The sequence below is a fragment of the Taudactylus pleione genome, unplaced genomic scaffold, assembly GCF_031769625.1.
Source record: "Taudactylus pleione unplaced genomic scaffold, aTauple2 ptg000281l, whole genome shotgun sequence".
Classification (NCBI taxonomy): Eukaryota; Metazoa; Chordata; class Amphibia; order Anura; family Myobatrachidae; genus Taudactylus; species Taudactylus pleione.
The window spans coordinates 56760-83307 of NW_028284683.1; the positions used below are offsets into that span (position 1 = coordinate 56760).

General features: G+C 49.7%; 1 protein-coding gene across 1 annotated transcript in view; it reads left to right on the forward strand.

Annotated features, from left to right (window-relative positions):
* Positions 1 to 753: 753 nt before the first annotated feature.
* Positions 754 to 26548, forward strand: part of CACNA2D2 (calcium voltage-gated channel auxiliary subunit alpha2delta 2) — a gene marked incomplete at its 5' end in the record, with an annotated part of 228365 nt that continues 202570 nt past the window's right edge. Inside the window, one exon of the mRNA XM_088482022.1 lies at positions 754 to 870. Within this exon, the coding sequence (XP_088338148.1) occupies positions 754 to 870 (117 nt within the window). The remainder of the gene's footprint in view (positions 871 to 26548) is intronic.

Here is a 26548-nt window from a genome sequence, read left to right on the forward strand (position 1 = left end):
CCTGGCACCTAAAATTACGGGGAACAAAACGTGTAGGGTTCCCCCGTAAATTAGGTGCCAGTCCTAGTTATAATTATAGGGGGAGAAAAAATTGCGTAGGGGTCCCCCTATAATTAAAACCAGCACCGGACCCTTTCTAGCGGGCTACTGATGCCACAGCCAGGGGAGCCCTTTCACTGGGCCCCCCAGCCGCAGCCTCAGTCAATAAAGGGGTCCGGCATTAAACCATCCGATTTCAACCTGAGAAAATGAATAAATCACCCGACTTTAAATTCCCGATTTGCAAAAAAGTGATATTATCACCCGAAAATGCAAATCGGAACCAACACGAATATTGATAAATGTACCCCTTAGAGTAATACATTGTTAGTGACAGCCTGAGACACTTATGGTCGCTGTATAGGGGTGGCAGTGATAACGTATAACCGTTGTGATGGGTGGGACGAGTAAGATTTGGTCATAAAATTAAAAAAATAAAAAAGATATAAAAAAAGTGCTGATTGAACAGCTCACTCCCGTAGATTCTTGTGTATATTCTATTATAATATGTTATGCTTTCATCAGAGATCAGTTATTTATCCCTGATGAAAGTACAATTTGTATAATTGTGACCTGGATATAATTGTTGGATAAACCTTTTATATGTCATGTTCCCCCATACCAGACTGGGCACTGGGGCAGGACTCTCCCATCGGCCACACGTACAGGGTGTTATTATACAACATCATTTCCTCTCTCTGATTTTTCCTGCAGCTCTACAGAGACAAGCGGAACCTGTTTGAGGTGAAGGAGAATGTTCCTCGGAAACTAGTGGAGAAGGTGGCTGCCGACGTTGAAACGCTCCTTGCCAAAAAAGTGCGAGCCCTGAAGGTAAGTGTCTGGGAGAGCATTCCTGCTGGTGGCTGCTTAGTACCTACTGTGCACTTGGGGGGAACCTGAGCAGCTTAGCTACTCTCATACCACCCAGCTACAGTATGTCGTACATCATTATTGTGAGATGATTGAATGAGTTCCAGCTACTACAATCGCTGGGTAATGTGATTAGTGATTGCTAATAATTACTACCGCTCTCCTAATGATAACAGTGGGGCACGGTATTGCTGGCTTACCTCCCCTGTAACACACTTGTACCCCCACCACTGTAACGCATTTCTTACTGTCACACCTCCTCTGTAACACACTTTTGCCCCCACCTCTGTAACGCATTTCTTACTGTCATACCTCCCCTGTAACACACTTGTACCCCCACCTCTGTAACGCATTTCTTACTTTCACACCTCCCCTGTAACACACTTGTGCCCCCACCTCTGTAACACATTTCTTACTGCCACACCGCCCCTGTAACACACTTGTACCCCCACCTCTGTAACGCATTTCTTACTGTCACACCTCCCCTGTAACACACTTGTACTCCCACCTCTGTAACGCATTTCTTACTGTCACACCTCCCCTGTAACACACTTGTACCCCCACCTCTGTAGCGCATTTCTTACTGTCACACCTCCCCTGTAAAACACTTGTGCCCCCACCTCTGTAACGCATTTCTTACTGTCACACCTCCCCTGTAACACACTTGTACCCCCACCACTGTAACGCATTTCTTACTGTCACACCTCTCCTGTAACACACTTGTACCCCCACCACTGTAACGCATTTCTTACTGTCACACCTCCCCTGTAACACGCTTGTGCCCCCACCTCTGTAATGCATTTCTTACTGTCACACCTCCCCTGTAACACACTGGTACCCCCACATCTGTAACGCATTTCTTACTGTCACACCTCCCCTGTAACACACTTGTACCCGCACCTCTGTAACGCATTTCTTACTGTCACACCTCCTCTGTTACACACTTGTACCCCTACCTCTGTAACGCATTTCTTACTGTCACACCTCCACTGTAACACACTTGTACCCGCACCTCTGTAACGCATTTCTTACTGTCACACCTCCCCTGTAACACACTTGTATCCCCACCTCTGTAACACATTTCTTACTGTCACACCTCCACTGTAACACATTTGTGCCCCCACCTCTGTAGCGCATTTCTTAATGTCACACCTCCCCTGTAACACACTTGTACCCCCACCTCTGTAACACATTTCTTACTGTCACACCTCCCCTGTAACACACTTGTACCCGCACCTCTGTAACGCATTTCTTACTGTCACACCTCCCCTGTAACACACTTGTGCCCCCACCTCTGTAGCGCATTTCTTACTGTCACACCTCCCCTGTAACACACTTGTGCCCCCACCTCTGTAACGCATTTCTTACTGTCACACCTCCCCTGTAACACACTTGTACCCGCACCTCTGTAACACATTTCTTACTGTCACACCTCCCCTGTAACACACTTGTCACACTTGTAACCGCACCTCTGTAATGCATTTCTTACTGTCACACCTCCCCTGTAACACACTTGTAACCGCACCTCTGTAACACATTTCTTACTGTCACACCTCCTCTGTAACACACTTGTATCCCTACCTCTGTAGCGCATTTTTTACTGTCACACCTCCTCTGTAACACACTTGTATCCCTACCTCTGTAGCGCATTTCTTACTGTCACACCTCCCCTGTAACACATTTGTGCCCCCACCTGTGTAATGCATTTCTTACAGTCACACCTCCCCTGTAACACACTTGTACCCCCACCTCTGTAACGCATTTCTTACTGTCACACCTCCCCTGTAACACACTTGTACCCCCACCTCTGTAACGCATTTCTTACTGTCACACCTCCCCTGTAACACACTTTTACCCCCACCTCCGTAACGCATTTCTTACTGTCACACCTCCTCTGTAACACACTTGTATCCCTACCTCTGTAACGCATTTCTTACTGTCACACCTCCCCTGTAACACACTTGTACCCGCACCTCTGTAACGCATTTCTTACTGTCACACCTCCTCTGTAACACATTTGTACCCGCACCTCTGTAACGTATTTCTTACTGTCACACCTCCCCTGTAACACATTTGTACCCCCACCTCTGTAACGGATTTCTTACTGTCACACCTCCCCTGTAACACACTTGTGCCCCCACCTCTGTAACGCATTTCTTACTGTCACACCTCCCCTGTAACACACTTGTGCCACCACCTCTGTAACGCATTTCTTACTGTCACACCTCCTCTGTAACACATTTGTACCCGCACCTCTGTACGTATTTCTTACTGTTACACCTCCCCTGTAACACACTTGTACCCGCACCTCTGTAACGCATTCCTTACTGTCACACCTCCCCTGTAACACACTTGTACCCGCACCTCTGTAACGCATTTCTTAATGTCACACCTCCCCTGTAACACACTTGTACCCGCACCTCTGTAACGCATTCCTTACTGTCACACCTCCCCTGTAACACACTTGTACCACCACCTCTGTAACACATTTCTTACTGTCACACCTCCCCTGTAACACACTTGTATCCCCCACCTCTGTAACGCATTTCTTACTTTCACACCTCCCCTGTAACACACTTGTACCACCACCTCTGTAACACATTTCTTACTGTCACTCCTCCCCTGTAACACACTTGTATCCCCGCACCTCTGTAACACATTTCTTACTGTCACACCTCCCCTGTAACACACTTGTATCCCCCACCTCTGTAACGCATTTCTTACTCTCACACCTCCCCTGTAACACACTTGTCCCCGCACCTGTGTAATGCATTTCTTACTGTCACACCTCCACTGTAACACACTTGTACCCCCACCTCTGTAACGCATTTCTTACTGTCACACCTCCCCTGTAACACACTTGTGCCCCCACCTCTGTAACGCATTTCTTACTCTCACACCTCCCCTGTAACACACTTGTACCACCACCTCTGTAACACATTTCTTACTGTCACACCTCCCCTGTAACACACTTGTATCCCCCACCTCTGTAACACATTTCTTACTGTCACACCTCCCCTGTAACACACTTGTACTCCCACCTCTGTAGACAATTCCTTACCCCTGTGCACACCTGTAGCTCTTACCCCCATACTCTGCACATTACTTACATGCCCAGCTTTGAGAACAAGGTTGCCCTGAGGCAGATTTGCAGTGCAGTGATGGTCTGGCAGTGAATCGGTGCAAATGTGTAAGCCCCCCACCACCACCACCACAGTGAGACCCTATGCAATGCTGACCGGATACAAGGGGACCCAGGATACCACTATAGCGTTACTGTCTCCTCATATATGTCCCTCTTCCTGGTGGTCACAGAAAAGGGCCTGTGGGTCACAGTTAGTGCATCTGTGTCTTATATAAATCAATGAGAGTGAGGGTCCATCAGGAATATTTTTATTCTGTCACTTTTCTATGTGTTTTTATAAATTGGTCATTGTGCACGAGACCTGCGCTTCTGACTGCACTAAGTTGGTCTCTTTACACCTTCTAGAAGATAATAGCTAGAATCTGATTGGTTGCTATGGGCAACATCTCCACTTTTAAATACTCTCACTTTCGTAAATTTTCCCCTATGAGTCCTTTTGGGCAATGGAAATGCTGGACGACCCTCCTTGCAAGGAGACCTTTAATTCTATATTCCTGTATCTGATTCCAGTAATCTCGCTCCTGCTTTTTCACTGCTCTGTAGAACTATGCATTGCTGTGCAAACACCCCCATCATGCTCTGCAAACACCCCAATCATGCTCTGCAAACACCCCCATCATGCTTTGCAAACACCTCCATCATGCTCTGCAAACACCTCCATCATGCTCTGCAAATACCTCCATCATGCTCTGCAAACACCCCCATCATGCTCTGCAAACACCTCCATCATGCTCTGCAAACACCTCCATCATGCAAACACCTCCATCATGCTCTGCAAACACCTCCATCATGCAAACACCTCCATCATGCTCTGCAAACACCTCCATCATGCAAACACCCCCATCATGCTCTGCAAACACCCCCATCATGCTCTGCAAACACCCCCATCATGCTCTGCAAACACCTCCATCATGCAAACACCTCCATCATGCCCTGCAAACACCTCCATCATCCTCTGCAAACACCTCCATCATGCTCTGCAAACATCTTCATCATGCTCTGAAAACACCTCCATCATGCCCTGCAAACACCTCCATCATGCAAACACCTCCATTGTGCTCTGCAAACACCCCCATCATGCAAACACCCCCATCATGCAAACACCTCCATCATGCACACCCCCATCATGCTCTGCAAACACCTCCATCATGCTCTGCAAACACCCCCATCATGCTCTGCAAATACCTCCATTATGCTCTGCAAATACCTCCATCATGCTCTGCAAACATATCCGCTCTGGCAGAAATCCAGGCACACTGACACTAGACAAGCTGTATATAACACAGCTGTTTTGTATTACGCAACAGACTTTTTACTTTTTATAAATGATCTCTGTGTGTTACTCAAACATTAACCGTATTTAAAAAAAATATATTTGTTATCAGTATAGCATTCTTTTAATGGCAGGTTACATTGGATCCATTGTGAGATGTGATCACTGAACCAGGGCGAGATGTGATCACTGAGCCAGGGAGAGAGGTGATCACTGTGGGAGATAGGTGATCACTGAACCAAGGAGAGACATGATCACTGAGCCAGGGAGAGACATGATCACTGAGCCAGGGAGAGACATGATCACTGAGCCAGGGAGAGATGTGATCACTGAGCCAGGGAGAGACGTGATTAATGAGCCAGGGAAAGTTAAGCTCACTGAGCCAGTTAGAGATCAGATTTCTGAGCCAGTTAGAGATCTGATTACTGAGCCAGAAAGGGATTTGATCACTTAGCCATGTAGACCTGATCACTTAGCAGGGAGAGTAAGTCCTGATCACTGAGCCAGGGAGAGTTCTGATCACTGAGCCAGATACAGTTCTGATCAATGCATCAGGTACAGTTCTGATAATTGTGTCAGGGACAGTTCTGATTACTGAGCCAGTTAGATATCTGATTATTGAGCCAGGAAGAGATTTGATCACTTGGCCAGGTAAAGTCTTGGTCCCTAGTGATGAGTTCTTTGAATTTTGTTCGTCATTCTTTGAATCATTTATTTGTTGATTGGGGACATTAAGAACTATTCAATTATAAAACTTGGGAGAGCGAGGTAATGAGCAGTGATAAGCTGGGCAACATGTAGCCTTGGAGAGGGAACTATCTCTAGTTACTATCTATATCTTTGCAATGGGAATAAAAGTCTATTGAAATATAATAACATTGTTTGTTTATCCTAGAACCATATAAAACAGAATTAATCACTCACCCCATCTACAACAATGGCGGCTTCCCCACAACTGAGCCATTTGAAGTGATAACATCATTGTAACAAATATCCTGTCATCATTTTTAACGTATATTAACACATAGTGTTACCTCAGGCACATAGCGTTACCTCAGGCACATAGTGTTACCTCATGCACATAGCGTTACCTCAGGCACACATTGTTACCCCATGCACATAGTGTTACCTCATGCACATAGCGTTACCTCAGGCACACATTGTTACCCCATGCACATAGTGTTACCTCAGGCACATAGTGTTACCTCAGGCACATAGTGTTACCTCATGCACATAGTGTTACCTCAGGCACATAGTGTTACCTCAGGCACATAGTGTTACCTCAGGCACATAGTGTTACCTCAGGCACATAGTGTTACATCAGACACATAGTATTACCTCAGACACATAGTGTTACCTCAGGCACATAGTGTTACCTCAGGCACATAGTATTACCTCAGGCACATAGTGTTACCCCATGCACATAGTGTTACCTCAGGCACATAGTGTTACCCCATGCACATAGTGTTACCTCAGGCACATAGTGTTACCTCATGCACATAGCGTTACCTCAGGCACATAGTGTTACCTCATGCACATAGTGTTACCTCAGGCACATAGTGTTACCTCATGCACATAGTGTTACCTCAGGCACATAGTGTTACCTCATGCACATAGTGTTACCTCAGGCACATAGTGTTACCTCAGGCACATAGTGTTACCTCATGCACATAGCGTTACCTCAGGCACATAGTGTTACCTCATGCACATAGTATTGCCTCATGCACATAGTGTTACCTCAGGCACATAGTGTTACCTCAGGCACATAGTGTTACCTCAGGCACATAGTGTTACCTCAGACACATAGGGTCTGATTCAGACCCGCTCGCTAGATGCGGCCGCTCGCTCCCAGCGTATGGAAATTCAGCTAAGTGACATCAAGGGAGCCGCTCGCACGGCAAGGCATAAGCACGCCCACTATGTCTTGGCGAGTGATCACTTTGTTTACAGACACCCACCAGCCTGCCTTTAGCCGCCCACTAGCGTACGTCATCTCCAGGAAGTATATACAACCATCGGTACATCGGGTTCCATCACATCTCACCGCAGCGCTTGCGTTTGACTGTACCCTACCGCAAGCACTGCGATCACTTCAGTGCATTATTCAACCAGGTGACGTGTGCTATGACGCTGCCTGTTAATTATGCACACCCCAGAAACGCGTGAAAACACTCTGGCACGCCTGCGTCCGCAACTCCACTCCCTCGTTACTACTGGCTTGCCCCGTTACCACCCACAAACGGCCTCCCCTGTCACTCATTCCACTGGGCTGTCTTTGCAGGGCGTGCGAGCGAGCACATTCCGATTGCTCGTACTAGTCTGCGCACCACACTGCGAACTACACGCATGCGCACATTAGCGAACATCGTCTGCAACGAGTGGCCACTTGCTAGCGAGCGGGTCTGAATCAGGCCTATAGTGTTACCTCAGGCACATAGTGTTACCTCAGGCACATAGTATCACCTCATGCACATAATGTTACCTCAGGCACATAGTATTGCCTCAGGCACATAGTGTTACCTCAGGCACATAGTATTACCTCAGGCACATAGTGTTACCTCAGGCACATAGTGTTACCTCAGGCACATAGTGTTACCTCATGCACATAGTATTGCCTCATGCACATAGTATTACCTTAGGCACATAGTGTTACCTTAGGCACATAGTGTTACCTCAGGCACATAGTATCACCTCATGCACATAATGTTACCTCAGGCACATAGTATTGCCTCAGGCACATAGTGTTACCTCAGGCACATAGTATTACCTCAGGCACATAGTGTTACCTCAGGCACATAGTGTTACCTCAGGCACATAGTGTTACCTCATGCACATAGTATTGCCTCATGCACATAGTATTACCTCAGGCACATAGTGTTACCTCAGGCACATAGTGTTACCTCAGGCACATAGTGTTACCTCATGCACATAGTGTTACCTCATGCACATAGTATTACCTCAGGCACATAGTATTACCTCAGGCACATAGTGTTACCTCAGGCACATAGTGTTACCTCAGGCACATAGTCTTACCTCAGGCACATAGCGTTACCTCAGGCACATAGTGTTAATTCAGGCACATAGTGTTACCTCAGGCACATAGTCTTACCTCAGGCACATAGCGTTACCTTAGGCACATAGTGTTACCTCAGGCACATAGTGTTACCTCAGGCACATAGTGTTACCTCAGGCACATAGTGTTACCTTAGGCACATAGTATTACCTCAGGCACATAGTGTTACCTCAGGCACATAGTGTTACCTCAGGCACATAGTATTACCTCAGGCACATAGTATTACATCAGGCACATAGTGTTACCTGAGGCACATAGTGTTACCTCAGGCACATAGTGTTATCTCATGCACATAGTATTACCTCAGGCACATAGTGTTACCTCAGGCACATAGTATTACCTAAGGCACATAGTGTTACCTCAGGCACATAGTGTTACCTCAGGCACATAGTGTTACCTCATGCACATTGTATTACCTCATGCACATAGTGTTACCTCATGCACATTGTATTACCTCATGCACATTGTATTACCTCATGCACATAGTGTTACCTCATGCACATGGTGTTACCTCAGGCACATAGTGTTACCTCAGGCACATAGTATTACCTCAGGCACATAGTGTTACCTCAGGCACATAGTGTTACCTCATGCAGATAGTGTTACCTCAGGCACATTGTGTTACCTCAGGCACATCGTGTTACCTCAGGCACATAGTGTTACCTCAGGCACATAGTGTTACCTCATGCACATAGTATTACCTCAGGCACATAGTGTTACCTCAGGCACATAGTGTTACCTCATGCAGATAGTGTTACCTCAGGCACATCGTGTTACCTCAGGCACATAGTGTTACCTCAGGCACATAGTGTTACCTCATGCACATAGTATTACCTCAGGCACCATAGTTTGTGGTCTTATTGAATAGTTGGTGGAGGGTTATGGTATAGGAGATTGTAGGGTTATTGTATAGGTAATAGGCTGGTTATGGTATACAGTAGGTGATGGTGTGGGGTTATTGTATAGGTTATTAGGTGGTCATGGTATAGGTGATGGTGTGGGGTTATGGTATCGGTGATTGGCTAGTGATGTGTGGGGTTATGGTATAGCTTATTATTTGGATGTGTGGAGTGATGGTGTGGGGTTATGGTATCGGTGATTGGCTAGTGATGTGTGGGGTTATGGTATAGCTTATTATTTGGATGTGTGGAGTGATGGTGTGGGGTTATGGTATAGGTTATTAGTTAGTTATTGTATAGGTGGTTATGGTATAGGTGATGTTGTGGCGTTATGGTATGGTTATTAGGTAGCTATGGTATAGGTTATTATAAGGTGGTTATGGTATAGGTGATGGTGTGGGGTCTTGGTATGGTTATTAGGTAGTTATGGTATAGGTTATTATTAGGTGGGTATGGTATAGGTGATGGTGTGGGGTCATGGTATGGTTATTAGGTAGTTATGGTATAGGTTATTATAAGGTGGTTATGGTATAGGTGATGGTGTGGGGTCATGGTATGGTTATTAGGTAGTTATGGTATAGGTTATTATTAGGTGGGTATGGTATAGGTGATGGTGTGGGGTCTTGGTATGGTTATTAGGTAGTTATGGTATAGGTTATTATTAGGTGGGTATGGTATAGGTGATGGTGTGGGGTCATGGTATGGTTATTAGGTAGTTATGGTATATGTTATTATTAGGTGGGTATGGTATAGGTGATGGTGTGGGGTCATGGTATGGTTATTAGGTAGCTATGGTATAGGCGATGAAGCTGCCAGGACTGTCGGGTTACTAGGGACATCAGCGGGGTGCCGTATGTGTACAACCAGTATCTCTGTGCCGGATTAGTTTGTTGGTGTGTGAATGTAAAGGATTATTGGGAGTCAGGCCTGGGTCATTGTGCCACACAATGTGCTTTTCTGGCCTCATTACTTGCAGTGTCCATTCCTAGCTGACAGGCTTCTGATCTCAATCAGTTTATGATGACAGATTTAATTAGATTAGAAATACAGCAGTAACACAGATTAGCTGAGTAATGCATTAATACCAGGGGGAACCCTGCGGGAGGGGGAGGCTTCCTGCGGTGTGTCCCTGCAAATTAGGACGGTAGGTCAGTATGTGTGTGTGCGCTACTGCATTGTGTGTGTGTGTGCTAGTGCATTGTGTGTGTGTGTGTGTGCTAGTGCATTGTGTGTGTGTGCTAGTGCATTGTGTGTGTGCTAGTGCATTGTGTGTGTGTGTGTGTGCTAGTGCATTGTGTGTGTGCTAGTGCATTGTGTGTGTGTGCGCTACTGCATTGTGTGTGTGTGTGTGTGCTAGTGCATTGTGTGTGTGCTAGTGCATTGTGTGTGTGTGTGTGCTAGTGCATTGTGTGTGTGCGCTACTGCATTTTGTGTGTGTGTGTGCGCTAGTGCATTGTGTGTGTGTGTGTGTGCTAGTGCATTGTGTGTGTGTGTGCTAGTGCATTGTGTGTGTGTGTGCTAGTGCATTGTGTGTGCGCTAGTGCATTGTGTGTGTGTGCTAGTGCATTGTGTGTGTGTGTGCTAGTGCATTGTGTGTGTGTGCTAGTGCATTGTGTGTGCGCTAGTGCATTGTGTGTGTGTGCTAGTGCATTGTGTGTGTGTGTGCTAGTGCATTGTGTGTGTGTGCTAGTGCATTGTGTGTGTGTGTCCTAGTGCATTGTGTGTGTGTGTGCTAGTGCATTGTGTGTGTGTGCTAGTGCATTGTGTGTGTGTGTGTGCGCTAGTGCATTGTGTGTGCGCTAGTGTATTGTGTGTGTGTGCGCTAGTGCATTGTGTGTGTGTGTGTGCTAGTGCATTGTGTGTGTGTGCTAGCGCATTGTGTGTGTGCTAATGCATTGTGTGCGTGCTAGTGCATTGTGTGTGTGCTAGTGCATTGTGTGTGTGTGTGTGCGCTAGTGCATTGTGTGTGTGCGCTAGTGCATTGTGTGTGTGTGCTAGCGCATTGTGTGTGTGCTAATGCATTGTGTGCGTGCTAGTGCATTGTGTGTGTGCTAGTGCATTGTGTGTGTGTGTGTGCGCTAGTGCATTGTGTGTGTGCGCTAGTGCATTGTGTGTGTGTGCTAGCGCATTGTGTGTGTGCTAATGCATTGTGTGCGTGCTAGTGCATTGTGTGTGTGCTAGTGCATTGTGTGTGTGCTAGTGCATTGTGTGTGTGTGTGTGTGCGCTAGTGCATTGTGTGTGTGTGTGCGCTAAGGCATTGTGTGTGTGTGTGTGTGTGTGCTAATGGATTGTGTGTGTGTGTGTGTGTGTGCGCGCAAGTGCATTATGTTTGTAGTGTACATATCAATGTGTGTACATTATACTGTGTATGTATGTTATTCTGTATGCGCTGTGTGTGTGTTTGTGCTAGTGTATTGTGTGTTTGCCCTAGTGCATTGTGTGTATGTGTGTTTGTGCTAGTGTGTTTGTGTGTGCTAGTGCATTGTATGTGTTTGTGTGTGCTTGCATTGTGTGTGTACTGTACGTATCAATGTGTGTAAATTATACTGTGTATGTATGTTACTCTGTAAGCGCTGTGTGTATGTGTTAATGTATTTTATGTACTATATGTGGATTAGTGTGTTACTGTGTTGTATTTGTCAGTGTACACTGTGTGTGTGTCAGTGTGTTGTAGTTGTGTGAGTTTGTTGTGTGACCTCATCGGCTGTTACTTGTACTATCTGTGTGATTGGAGGACCCCCCTCCCCTGCCCTTGTTGTGTACTGTCCCCATTATATGATGGATTTCCATCTACTGAACACAGTTGGGGACAGTTACAACAGCCGGCATACTGGGACGGTGCAGAAAAGCGGCGGTAACACCTCTATACTCCTGGCCTGATATAGAGGTAATAGAAAGTGAGAGCAGACATCTGGTTGGTTGCTACAGGTTACAGCATCTCTTACATGTGTCGTCACCATTACCAAATCGCTTGTGATTGGGTAACTGCCGGTGGTATCGTCTGTCCCCAGCGCCAAATGCACGGCATGTCAGGTGCCCCCTATGACATGCTGTCACTGACATTTGGTCTGGTTGGACGTTTTAATCCCCCTGGCCATAGACACAATGGGGTTCGTGCTGTGATTCCCCCCCCCCCCCCCCCCCCCCCCGGAGCTGTGAGGACGCTTCTCTCCAGCACAAATCCTTCACAAACTCCAGAGGCGGCGAGTTCAGCAAATCCCTCTCAGGTTTAATCTCTGCGCATGTTAATTAATAATGACAATGCGGCCCTTTCCCTCCCGCCCGGCTAATTACTAGTTAGTAGCTTTGTTATAATTATAATTTTAATTCTTTAAATCCAGACTTGTTGTATTTGTTTGCATTGTTTGCGCTGGAAGCCGCACGTCTTTGGTAAGGAGCCGGCGGAGGACAGATACGGGAAATAACCGAGAAGGAGAATACAGAGGAGAATGGGGGACGTCTGCTCTTCATCAATCTCGCCAAACAAACGTTATTCTTCATTTCACCGATTGTCTAACCCTTTCTCTGACCTTCCCTTCCTAGATTTTTAGCACATTTAAATGCACCTGCTTCCTACACTGCGTGGGCCGCCATTTTGTAGGCCTATCCACTATTTGACAATGTCGCCTATCAGATCACTAGGGCCCTGTGACATCACAGAGGCACAAAATGGCTGAAGTACTGTTCATGAGAACAGAGCCTATTGATTCGTTAGTACTGAGTCGCAGCACGCTCATCGATTCCTGATTCATCGATCGGTTGTCTCCGCAGTGTATCGGCTGATAGTGAACCATCCGGTGCTGTCGGCTTCCTTGGTATCTTCCGCTCTATCTCCGCCATCACAGACACAGATGCTTCATACACTCGTTCGTGTTCTCTCATCTCTTCTTTACTTGATCTCTTAACCCCATTTCCATCTTATTGTCCCTCTCTTTGTCCCTCTTACATTCTCTATCTCCTGTCATGCATGTCTTGATTTCTGATTTTCAGTTCAGCCATTAATCCAATTTAAGCTTCCGCACTTTGTCCTGGAGAGAGAGGGATGGATTTGTGATCTGAACACGGGATCATCTTGCGTCTTCCTTGTCCGTGCCCCGATGTGGGTCCAGAGCTGAGTCTCCGGGATGAGAGGTGAGGGGCCCTGGCAGAGTGCCCGGTGGCTTTCTCTGCACCACTAACAACACAGATAGAGCTGTCACGTTCCGACACTGGAGACCACCTCTCGCTACGAGTTAATGGCTGCACTGATACAATTAGTCAGTTTCTCGTGCAACAATCTTACAATTTCACACCTTGTCTCCTGCCAGCCTGCCCCTCTCTCCTTCTGCTGGTGCTCTCCTCCTCGCCTCTGGCGTTTCTCGCTCGCAGAAATGACCCATCCACCCCGCTGCCCATCACTCCCCCCCCCCCCCAGTGTCTCGCTCTGTTCCTCTGTCCTGTTCTCTGTGTGATGGTAAGAATGTGTCTCTCTCTCTCTGGCTGTGTAAATGTCTTTTGGGGACATTAGACCCATTATGACCTACGATGGGGAGAGAAGTGATGCTTTGGGAAGCAGTGAGGACCGAGGACAAGGCTGCAGAGTGGAAGCATTTCTGCTGTGATTTCGTCTAGGCTGGTTACAGAGTGCCAAACTCCCCCCTCCCACATTGACGCTTGGACGCCATGTTAAATGTCCTCACACTAAAACCACTTATAGTTTAGGTTTAGATTTTCATTCCAGTTTTATTTTTATTTTTTTATTAGCTACTGAAGTAATCGTTTCTGGAGAAGAAACATAAAGCGTTAATGTTCCGGCGCTGGCGCAGATTGACTTCTCCTGCCCGTGGCGCAGGCTGTTTGTGGTTGGTCTAAGCCGTAACAAGGGGTAGTCGGTATGAAGCTGATAACACTTTCCTGCTGGCTGCCAAGTCATGTCTTTGCCAAATGCTCGTCTCTCTGGGAGTCCGGGCGCTGCTTGTGCCAGACGCGGGAGGAGGGCACCTTTCCCAGGGTTTACCCACAATACCGTCTGGTGCAGCGGTGAGTGAGATTGTGTATATGTCAACACCATCTGCTCTAGCATCTCGAAGAAGCGAGCGTGTGGAGGAGGAGGGACATTGAGATTGCAGACAGCCTGCTGCTGAGCCCCTGTTACGTGATGCGGTCTGAGATAGGGGTGATACTTACCTGTGGTATGGAACGCAGGTGGCCAGGAGCCCCTTAGGTTAGTTACAGTAATCAGGGCAGTGATAGGGAATGAGATCGGAATGGTGGCAGAGTATAGAACAGAAACCCTGATGATTCTGCAATGCTGTAAGGACACGTGGAGGGATGGAGATACACCGAGAGGCATAGAGCGGGGGCACAATAGGGAGAGAGGTACTCTGAGAGGGCACAGGTGGGAGAGAAGTACTCTGAGAGGGCACAGGTGGGAGAGAGGTACTCTGAGAGGGCACAGGTGGGAGAGAAGTACTCTGAGAGGGTGCACAGAGGAAGAGAGGTACTCTGAGAGGTGCACAGAGGGAGACAGGTTCTCTGAGCGGGTGCACAGAGGAAGAGAGGTACTCTGAGAGGGCACAGATGGGAGAGAGGTACTCTGAGAGGTACACAGAGGGAGACAGGTACTCTGAGAGGGCACAGGTGGGAGAGAAGTACTCTGAGAGGGTGCACAGAGGAAGAGAGGTACTCTGAGAGGTGCACAGAGGGAGACAGGTACTCTGAGAGGGCACAGGTGGGAGAGAAGTACTCTGAGAGGGTGCACAGAGGAAGAGAGGTACTCTGAGAGGTGCACAGAGGGAGACAGGTACTCTGAGAGGGTGCACAGAGGGAGACAGGTACTCTGAGAGGGTGCACAGAGGAAGAGAGGTACTCTGAGAGGGTGCACAGAGGAAGAGAGGTACTCTGAGAGGGTGCACAGAGGAAGAGAGGTACTCTGAGAGGGTGCACAGAGGAAGAGAGGTACTGAGAGGGTGCACAGAGGAAGAGAGGTACTCTGAGAGGTGCACAGAGGGAGACAGGTACTCTGAGAGGGTGCACAGAGGGAGACAGGTACTCTGAGAGGGCACAGGTGGGAGAGAAGTACTCTGAGAGGTGCACAGAGGGAGACAGGTACTCTGAGAGGGTGCACAGAGGAAGAGAGGTACTCTGAGAGGTGCACAGGTGGGAGAGAGGTACTCTGAGAGGGCACAGGTGGGAGAGAGGTACTCTGAGAGGTGCACAGAGGGAGACAGGTACTCTGAGAGGGTGCACAGAGGAAGAGAGGTACTCTGCGAGGGTGCACAGAGGAAGAGAGGTACTCTGCGAGGGTGCACAGAGGAAGAGAGGTACTCTGCGAGGGTGCAAAGAGGAAGAGAGGTACTCTGAGAGGGGGGTGCATAGAGTAAGAGAAGTACTCGTGAGAGGGTGCACAGAGGAAGAGAGGTACTCGTGAGAGGGTGCACAGAGGAAGAGAGGTACTCTGAGAGGGTGCACAGAGGAAGAGAGGTACTCTGCGAGGGTGCACAGAGGAAGAGAGGTACTCTGAGAGGGTGCACAGAGGAAGAGAGGTACTCTGCGAGGGTGCACAGAGGAAGAGAGGTACTCTGCGAGGGGGGTGCATAGAGTAAGAGAAGTACTCGTGAGAGGGTGCACAGAGGAAGAGAGGTACTCCGAGAGGGGGGTGCATAGAGTAAGAGAAGTACTCGTGAGAGGGTGCACAGAGGAAGAGAGGTACTCGTGAGAGGGTGCACAGAGGAAGAGAGGTACTCTGAGAGGGTGCCCAGAGGAAGAGAGGTAATCTGCGAGGGTGCACAGAGGAAGAGAGGTACTCTGAGAGGGTGCACAGAGGAAGAGGTACTCTGAGAGGGTGCCCAGAGGAAGAGAGGTAATCTGCGAGGGTGCACAGAGGAAGAGAGGTACTCTGAGAGGGTGCACAGAGGAAGAGAGGTACTCTGCGAGGGTGCACAGAGGAAGAGAGGTACTCTGCGAGGGGGGTGCATAGAGTAAGAGAAGTACTCGTGAGAGGGTGCACAGAGGAAGAGAGGTACTCGTGAGAGGGTGCACAGAGGAAGAGAGGTACTCTGAGAGGGTGCACAGAGGAAGAGGTACTCTGAGAGGGTGCACAGAGGAAGAGAGGTACTCGTGAGAGGGTGCACAGAGGAAGAGAGGTACTCTGAGAGGGTGCACAGAGGAAGAGAGGTACTCTGAGAGGGTACACAGAGGAAGAGAGGTACTCTGAGAGGGCACAGGAGGGAGAAAATATACTGAGAGAGCATAAGGGAGAGAGATACTGAGAGGCCCCAGGGGGAGAGAGATACTGAAAGGGCACTGGGAGTAGAAAGATAATGAGAGGGCACTGGCAAGAGAGTGATATTGAGAGGGCACTGGGGGAGAGCTATACTGAGAGGGCACTTGGGGAGAGCGATACTGAGAGGGCACAGGGGAAGAGATACTGAGAGGGCGGGGGGGGGAGGAAATAATGAGAGAGCACAGGAGTGAGAAATATACTGAGAGGGCATAGGGGGGAGAGAGATACTGAGAGGGTCCCTGGGGGGGAGAGATAATGAGAGGGCACTGGGGGGTAAGAGATAATGAGAGGGCACTGGGGGGAGAGAGATACTGAGAGGGCCCCTTGGGGGGAGAGATAATGAGAGGGCACTGGGGGAAAGAGATAATGAGAGGGCACTGGAGGGAGAGAGATATTGAGAGGGCCCCTGGAGGGGAGAGATAATGAGAGGGCACTGGGGGGAGAGAGATACTGAGAGGGCCCCCTGGGGGGAAAGAGATAATGAGAGGGCACTGGGGGGAGAGAGATACTGAGTGGGCAGTACGGATAGAGATACTCTGAGAGGGCACAGAGAGGAGTGAGATACTGAGAGGACAAAGGGTTGAAAGATATAATGAGAGGGCATGGGGGGAGAGCTATACTGAGAGGGCACAGGAGGAAGAGATACTGAGGAGCACTGAGGGAGAGCAATACTGAGAGGGCACAGGGAAAGAGATACTGAGAGGGTGGGGGGGAGGAAATAATGAGAGAGCACAGGGGTGAGAAATATACTGAGAGGGCATAGGGGGGAGAGAGATACTGAGAGGGACCCTGGGGGGGAGAGATAATGAGAGGGCATAGGGGGGAGAGAGATACTGAGAGGGCCCCTGGGGAGAGAGATAATGAGAGGGCATAGGGGGGAGAGAGATACTGAGAAGGCCCCTGGGGGGGAGAGATAATGAGAGGGCATTGGGGGGAAAGAGATAATGAGAGGGCACTTGGGGAGAGCGATATTGAGAGGGCACAGGGAAAGAGATACTGAGAGGGCCCCTGGGGGGAGAGAGATACTGAGAGGGCCCCTGGGGGGAGAGATAATGAGGTACTGAGAATGCTGCCATCCACTCACTGGGAATCAGTAACATCACTGAGAATGCAGCCTATCCAGTCACTAGGAGCCAGTGACATCACTGAGAATGCAGCCTATCCAGTCACTAGGAGCCAGTGACATCACTGAGAATGCAGCCTATCCATTCACTAGAAGCCAGTGATATCACTGAGAATGCAGTCTATCCAGTCACTAGGAACCAGTGACATCACTGAGAATGCAGCCTATCCATTCACTAGGAGCCAGTGACATCACTGAGAATGCAGCCTATCCATTCACTAGGAACCAGTGACATCACTGAGAATGCAGCCTATCCATTCACTAGGAGCCAGTGACATCACTGAGAATGCAGCTTATCCATTCACTAGGAACGAGTGACATCACTGAGAATGCAGCCTATCCAGTCACTAGGACCCAGTGACATCACTGAGAATGCAGCCTATCCAGTCACTAGGACCCAGTGACATCACTGAGAATGCAGCCTATCCATTCACTAGGAGCCAGTGAAATCACTGAGAATGCAGCCTATCCATTCACTAGGAACGAGTGACATCTCTGAGAATGCAGCCTATCCATTCACTAGGAACGAGTGACATCTCTGAGAATGCAGCCTATCCAGTCACTAGGAGCCAGTGACATCACTGAGAATGCAGCTTATCCATTCACTAGGAGCCAGTGACATCACTGAGAATGCAACTTATCCACTCACTAGGAGCCAGTGACATCACTGAGGATGCAGCTTATCCATTCACTAGGAACCAGTGACATCACTGAGAATGCAGCCTATCCAGTCACTAGGACCCAGTGATACCACTGAGAATGCAGCCTATCCATTCACTAGGAGCCAGTGACATCACTGAGAATGCAGCCTATCCAATCACTAGGAGCCAGTGACATCACTGAGAATGCAGCCTATCCATTCACTAGGACCCAGTGACATCACTGAGAATGCAGCCTATCCAATCACTAGGAGCCAGTGACATCACTGAGAATGCAGCCTATCCAGTCACTAGGAGCCAGTAACATCACTGAGAATGCTGCGAAGGAAATCTCAATGGCTAATATATACATGAAACGGAGCTTAAATGATCCTGTCATGTCCGCATTTGTCTAGCCACCCCCCCATTACCTCCCCCAAACGCTTACTACCCATCACTCACTTTGCAAGTGAATCCCCTGTGCGAGCATTATTGCATTACAATCGCTGCACGTGCGCACTGCGGCTTACACACATGCGCAATGGCAAACAATCACTTGATCTGCGTAAATATCAGCATCGCATAAATCTGGGAATCAGGCCCTTAGATTGTTATATTGTTCATTACAGTGGGATCACATGTCCCGGCAAGCTTTCCCCGGCAATGGCATGCAGGCTCTTGTGGAACCACAAGTGCCAGCATGCCCTGACATTAAGGGCCCCAATGGCATCTGTAGTCCCACTGTAAAGAATAATCTGAGTTAGAAGTGGCAGACCCGGGCCTGTGACTGTTCAGTGTTCTCCCCAGCCGGGTGGCATCCAAAAGTAGCCGGGTGGGGGCCTTCGCAATTATGCGCGCGCCGGGAAAAGGGTATCTCCCTTACCAATCCAGCCCGACAGGTCTCAGGCTGCTCCCCCACTGGCTCTCAGTCAAAAGTGCCCATTATGCAGTGCCCCCTGTAATTTTCCCCTTTATGCAGTGCCCCCTGTAATTTTCCCCTTTATGCAGTGCCCCCTGTAATTTTCCCCATTTATGCATTCCTCCCTGTAGTTTAGCTTTGACCTTATGCAGTGCCCCCTGGCTGAAGTAGTACCCCTATGTAGTGCCGCAGAGTGGTCCCTTATGTAGTGCCCCCAGGCTTAAATAGTGCCCCCAGGCTGGCCCTTATGCAGTGCCCCCAGGTTTAAAGTGTCCCTTATGCAGTGCCCCCAGGCTGGCTCCTTTATGCAGTGCCCCCAGGCTGGCCCCTTTATGCAGTGCCCCCAGGCTGGCCCCTTTATGCAGTGCCCCCAGGCTGGCCCTTATGCAGTGCCCCCAGGTTTAAAGTGTCCCTTATGCAGTGCCCCCAGGCTGGCTCCTTTATGCAGTGCCCCCAGGCTGGCCCCTTTATGCAGTGCCCCCAGGCTGGCCCCTTTATGCAGTGCCCCCAGGCTGGCCCCTTTGTGCAGTGCCCCCAGGCTGGCCCCTTTATGCAGTGCCCCCAGGCTGGCCCTTTTGTGCAGTGCCCCCAGGCTGGCCCCTTTATGCAGTGCCCCCAGGCTGGCCCCTTTATGCAGTGCCCCCAGGCTGGCCCCTTTATGCAGTGCCCCCAGGCTGGTCCCTTTGTGCAGTGCCCCCAGGCTGGTCCCTTTGTGCACTGCCCCCAGGCTGGTCCCTTTGTGCAGTGCCCCCAGGCTGGCCCCTTTGTGCAGTGCCCCCAGGCTGGCCCCTTTGTGCAGTGCCCCCAGGCTGGTCCCTTTGTGCAGTGCCCCCAGGCTGGTCCCTTTGTGCAGTGCCCCCAGGCTGGCCCCTTTATGCAGTGCCCCCAGGCTGGCCCCTGTATGCAGTGCCCCCCAGGCTGGTCCCGGTCCCGGCCCCAGCACTTACCTTTACTTTCTGGCCGGTCTCCCGCTCGCCGCTGCTGCCGCGCGCTGACTGGATCTAACTAGATCCAGCAGGCATGTGGGGCAGGCTCCTCACGTCGCGGGTGACGCCATGACGCCACCCGCGCAGTGCATCACTGGGAACGCTGGCCTCTGAAATGATCAGAGGCTTCTTTATCCTCCGGTCACTTCAGAGGCCAGTGTTCCACAGTAGGGGTCGGCGGGGAAAAGTGCCGGGCGCAGGCTGTTTCTGCCGGGCTATGCGCCCGCAGAAAACAGCCTGGGGAGAACACTGCTGTTGACGGATGTACATGTCCATTGGCCTAAACTGGAAAGCTCAGCAGAGACAAGTTAATGCATTGTGTAATTATCTCTGTCTATGTTGTAGGTATGTATGTATGTATGTATATATGTATGTATGTATGTCGCCAGCCCCCCGATAATAAGAAATCCTTATTCCCCTAAATGTATTATTATGGAGTCGCTGGTACATTATCCTCCACGATCACTTTACCTTCTATTGTGGCCAGCTGCGCATGGGTGACAGAAGGGACTACAACGGGCGGACGCCATCTAAAGATGCCGCATTCCGGAGCTTGGAAAAAATATCCGCATCACCCCATGGGGGGTCGCGGCTGCTTTGGGATATGGAAATATTTGCTGCGGTCCCTCCATGGTACATTGGCGCGATATATTTAATATTCGCGGGTATCCACCGAAAACGGGTGTTTTCGGGGAATATCGCGCAGATATTTTTTGATTAATAGTCCCGTATAAAACAAACAAGGATTAGATTGCTAGACCCGCAGCCTAGACCTTTTTGTTTTCTCCTTTATTCCTCTCTGTATATATTACAGCCCAAATGACAACGATGGACAACTCCTATTACTGCAGCTGTTGCTAAAATACATCTTCCATGATGCTCCACTGTGTGCGGGATGTAATTCAACAAGTGGCGAATGTCTGCTCCGCCATAAATAGACTGTATGTGGGTATTTCTGAGACGGTCTGTCCTTCCCGTGTGCAGTGACAGCCGGACATATGCAGTGCAGATTAGGGACAAGGAGACCCTAGGACACGTCTGGCAGCCCCTGACGGGAGACGTGTTTTCTCTGCTGTCATGTGATGACAACTGCCAGCGTATATGTCACCGTTTTGCTGCTGTTCTCGGCTTTATAATGACAGCGACACGGAACCTTCCTAGCAGAAGTTGTCTGCGTGTCTTTACAATAAGACTTCAGTCACATCCAAAAGGAGGTAATTTGTCAATTTGTTGCTTAATGAGGCGTAGGAGTCATTAGCGAGTAATAGGAACACGAGAGCCATTCTTCTTACTATTACATTTTTTTTATGCGTTTTGACCAGATGTGATTGTTAGCTCTGTAGGCAAAGCATTGCCTGGATCTTTAAAGTGAGCAGCTGCTCAAAAGTGGGTCTGACTGCTTCACGGTGAGTCTACAATTAAATATCTTAGCGGAGAACCATTGTCATAGCATCTATACTATATATTATTGCATTGCTAGTCCTCCACATTATCACCCATATCTGTAGCAGAGCCACTCAGCCCATTCCCTGTGTCTGTAGCAGAGCCACTCAGTCCATTCCCTGTGTCTGTAGCAGAGCCACTCAGTCCATCCCCTGTGTCTGTTACAGAGCCACTCAGCCCACCCCGTGTCTGTAGCAGAGCCTCTCAGCCCATTCCCTGTGTCTGTAGCAGAGCCTCTCAGCCCATCCCGTGTCTGTAGCAGAGCCACTCAGCCCATCCCCTGTGTCTGTAGCAGAGCCACTCAGCCCATTCCCTGTGTCTGTAGCAGAGCCTCTCAGCCCATCCCCTGTGTCTGTTACAGAGCCACTCTGCCCATCCCCTGTGTCTGTAGCAGAGCCACTCTGCCCATCCCCTGTGTCTGTAGCAGAGCCTCTCAGCCCATTCCCTGTGTCTGTAGCAGAGCCACTCAGCCCATTCCCTGTGTCTGTTACAGAGCCACTCAGCCCATCCCCTGTGTCTGTTACAGAGCCACTCAGCCCATCCCCTGTGTCTGTAGCAGAGCCACTCTGCCCATCCCCTGTGTCTGTAGCAGAGCCTCTCAGCCCATCCCCTGTGTCTGTAGCTGAGCCACTCAGCCCATTCCCTGTGTCTGTTACAGAGCCTCTCAGCCCATCCCCTGTGTCTGTTACAGAGCCACTCAGCCCATCCCCTGTGTCTGTTACAGAGCCACTCAGCCCATCCCCTGTGTCTGTTACAGAGCCACTCAGCCCACCCCCTGTGTCTGTTACAGAGCCACTCAGCCCATCCCCTGTGTCTGTTACAGAGCCACTCAGCCCATCCCCTGTGTCTGTTACAGAGCCACTCAGCCCATCCCCTGTGTCTGTAGCAGAGCCACTCAGCCCATCCCCTGTGTCTGTAGCAGAGCCACTCAGCCCATCCCCTGTGTCTGTTACAGAGCCACTCAGCCCATCCCCTGTGTCTGTAGCAGAGCCACTCAGCCCATCCCCTGTGTCTGTAGCAGAGCCACTCAGCCCATCCCCTGTGTCTGTTACAGAGCCACTCAGCCCATCCCCTGTGTCTGTTACAGAGCCACTCAGCCCATCCCCTGTGTCTGTTACAGAGCCACTCAGCCCACCCCCTGTGTCTGTTACAGAGCCACTCAGCCCATCCCGTGTCTGTTACAGAGCCACTCAGCCCATCCCCTGTGTCTGTTACAGAGCCACTCAGCCCATCCCCTGTGTCTGTTACAGAGCCACTCAGCCCATCCCCTGTGTCTGTAGCAGAGCCACTCAGCCCATCCCCTGTGTCTGTAGCAGAGCCACTCAGCCCATCCCCTGTGTCTGTAGCAGAGCCACTCAGCCCATCCCCTGTGTCTGTTACAGAGCCTCTCAGCCCATCCCCTGTGTCTGTAGCAGAGCCACTCAGCCCATCCCCTGTGTCTGTTACAGAGCCACTCAGCCCATCCCCTGTGTCTGTTACAGAGCCACTCAGCCCATCCCCTGTGTCTGTAGCAGAGCCACTCAGCCCATCCCCTGTGTCTGTTACAGAGCCACTCAGCCCATCCCCTGTGTCTGTAGCAGAGCCACTCAGCCCATCCCCTGTGTCTGTTACAGAGCCTCTCAGCCCATCCCCTGTGTCTGTAGCAGAGCCACTCAGCCCAATAAGTGATTACTATGTGGTTGATAGTGATAGTGAAATGTTGGGCAGTGCAGACACCGCAGGGCATTGAGCTTGCAGTGTTTGGGGTGTGATGTCTCTGTGTGGTGACAACAGGTGGCTGTGATAAAGGGGACAGGTGTTACACAATGATGGCAGATGACCTATTTGGAAAAGAAGACGATTGTTCTATTTATAGTGTGACAGCAGTTGGATAGGGTGACACATTTCTCAGTAATGGATGAATTGTTGTGGTGCGTTACAGTATCAGATGGCAGTGATAAGATGTGGCACACATGCCATACACTGTACCTGGCTGGCTGTGTAAAAAAAAGAAAGTGACTATCTGAATCAGGGTGGCACACAGTTGGCAGTATTAGAGCATTGCATAACTGGCAGTCTCAGAATGGCACACAGGTGACAGTTTCTACGTGGCACATGGATGGTAATGACAGGTTAACACATGTGGCAGCAAGAGGATGACACTTAGGTAGCAGTTCCAGGGTAGAACAAAGTTGGCAGTGACAGGGGGAATGCAGTCTGTTGTTACAGTTTAGCACAGGGGTGACAATGTTAGGGTGGCACATGTGTGGATCACAAGTGATAGTGGTATATAAGTGGCAGCGACAAGTTGGCACACAAGGAGCAGCATAATTGGCAGTAGAAGGGTAGCACACAGGTAGCATTGATACCATGGTGACACATGGATGGCAGTATAAAGGGACCGCATGGGTGGCAGTGTCAGGGTGGCGCATCTGTGATGACTGGATGGTACCAAGGTGGCAGTATAAATGTGGCATATGGTTTATAGTGACATGCTGGCTTACAGATGGCAGTAGTAGCACACAGCTGACAATGACAGGATAGCACAGGGATGTCAGTGACGGGTAGCACACTGGTGGCAGTGACAGGGGTAGCACAGGGGTGGCAGTGACAGGGTAGCACAGGGATGTCGGTGACAGGCTAGCACAGTGGTGGCAGTGACAGGTTGACACGCAGGATAACACAGGGGTGGCAGTGGCAGTGTAGCACAGTGGTGGTAGTGACAGGCTAGCATGCAGGTGGCAGTGACAGGGTAGCACATGGGTGGCAGTGACAGGGTAGCAAAGGGATGGCAGGGACAGGGTAGGACAGTGGTGGCATGCAACTGCCAGTGACAGGATAACACAGGGATGGCAGTGTAGCACAGTGGTGGCAGTGACAGGCTGACATGCAGGTGGCAGTGACAGGGTAGAATAGGGGTGGCAGTGACAGGGTAGCACAGTGGTGGCAGTGACAGATTGGCACGCAGGATAACATGGGTGATAGTGGCAGTGTATCACAGTGGTGGTAGTGACAGGTTGGCACACAGGATAACACAGGGGTGGCAGTGACAGGGTAGCACAGGGGTGGCAGTGACAGGGTAACACAGTGGTGGTAGTGACAGGTTGGCACGCAGGATTACATGGGTGACAGTGGCAGTGTAGCACAGTGATGTTAGCGACAGGTTGGCACACAGGATAACACAGGGGTGGCAGTGCAGCACAGTGGTGGCAGTGATAGACTGGCACACAGCTGGCAGTGAGGGTAGCATAGTGGTAATAGTAACAGGCTGGCATGCAGCTGGCAGTGACAGGGTAGCACAGTGGTAAATAGTGACAGGCTGGCAGTGACAGGGTAGCACAGGGATGGCCAGTGTAGCACAAGGGTGGCAGTGACAGTATATGTCTGATAGTTGGTGGGTTAATGATTACATAAGTGGCACCAAAATGCTGCCTGTCTGATATCCTCTCTTTTTTTGCTCTTGGCTGGATCGAAATAGTCCGACCCCTTTACACAATAGCCAAGGCCTGAAGTGAGATATTGATCGGATGGGGGGTTATTTGTGTCACTTATGCTGCTCTTTTGGAAATGGAAGATAATTACGAGATCAGAGGAACGTTACTGAATGGAAGCGCATTACGCAGTGTGAGGGTGAAGGACACTGCGCTGACATTGTACACGGCCGCTCACAGAATGACAGCGCCAATGTGTCGGAATCGGCCGGATCGGGTAAATTATCACTATGTGTGAGGGCAGCTTGAGGATTGGGGATATATATGACCCTACTATTGGTTCTAGCTCCCCTCTCCCAGGTAAGTGCTCATTACTCATTGTAACCTCTCCATATTATAACCTATTATAAATCTCATTGAGTTGAGCGAGGGAATGTGTGAAGTGGAGGTTCAGATGCTTCTAGGTGTAATGTGCTATTAAAGTTAATTAGAGATAACTGTTCCATATGGCAGCTTACGGTCTGGTCAGGGTCCCTTTGTTCATATACCCGCCCCCCCCTCCTCCATCTGTCTGCCTGGAATAAGGACAGTAATACTATCCAGTGTGTAGCATTATACCGTCTCTCACCCAGGCCTGGGAGGGGCACTTTCAGGGCACTCTGGGTAATTGCATGCAAATTGCTGTACAGCAGCGGTAGCCGGCCTAGCTAACGGGCTGCGCAGCCTGATTGCCTCTCTGACAATTTGCATAACATTATGAGAGATTTTCTCGCTAACATTGAAGTGCTTTTTTTTTTTCTTTTGCTCTTTAGAGGTCACCCTTGGCTAATTACATACCCCGCATCATAACGAAGTTATCATTGTGTACCCCGTGTACTAGTGGGCTTACTGTGTGGCTCCTGAGGTCTCCTGTGGACCCCATACATATACTTATGTATAGATACCGCTGTGCACGTGCAGAAGATCTTTCTGTGTGCCTGTAAGAAGTCTGCCTTGTGTGTTGTGTACACCTCGCCGTGTGCAATGGAAGGAGCTGACGTCAGTGTACAGCGGGTGTCTGTTAGGCCTCAGCCCTGTGGAAGCCATTTTGTGTTTGACCAGAACCACAATGGCTTCCACAGTAATTTCGTACTGAATGCAGGTGCGAAAATATGGTAATGTTAGCAAAGATAACCCGAGCATAAAGACGCCCACTGCTGCCTTTTTACATGTGTGCGACGACGCATACCTTGTGTAAATATCGGTAACATTCAAGTACATCGGCGGCCATCTTACCCTTGCGGAAGGTTTGAACTGCCGCAGCCTAGGGAGCTCTTCTGACTCGCAGAGCTGCGTATGATGCAGTAGCAGTGGCTAATTTATGCACACCCATGTAACGGAGTTTAAACAGACAGGCACACCTGCGTCTCGCCGACCGAACCCCCATCGTCTACACCCCCAAACCCTCATTTCCTGTCAATCGCTC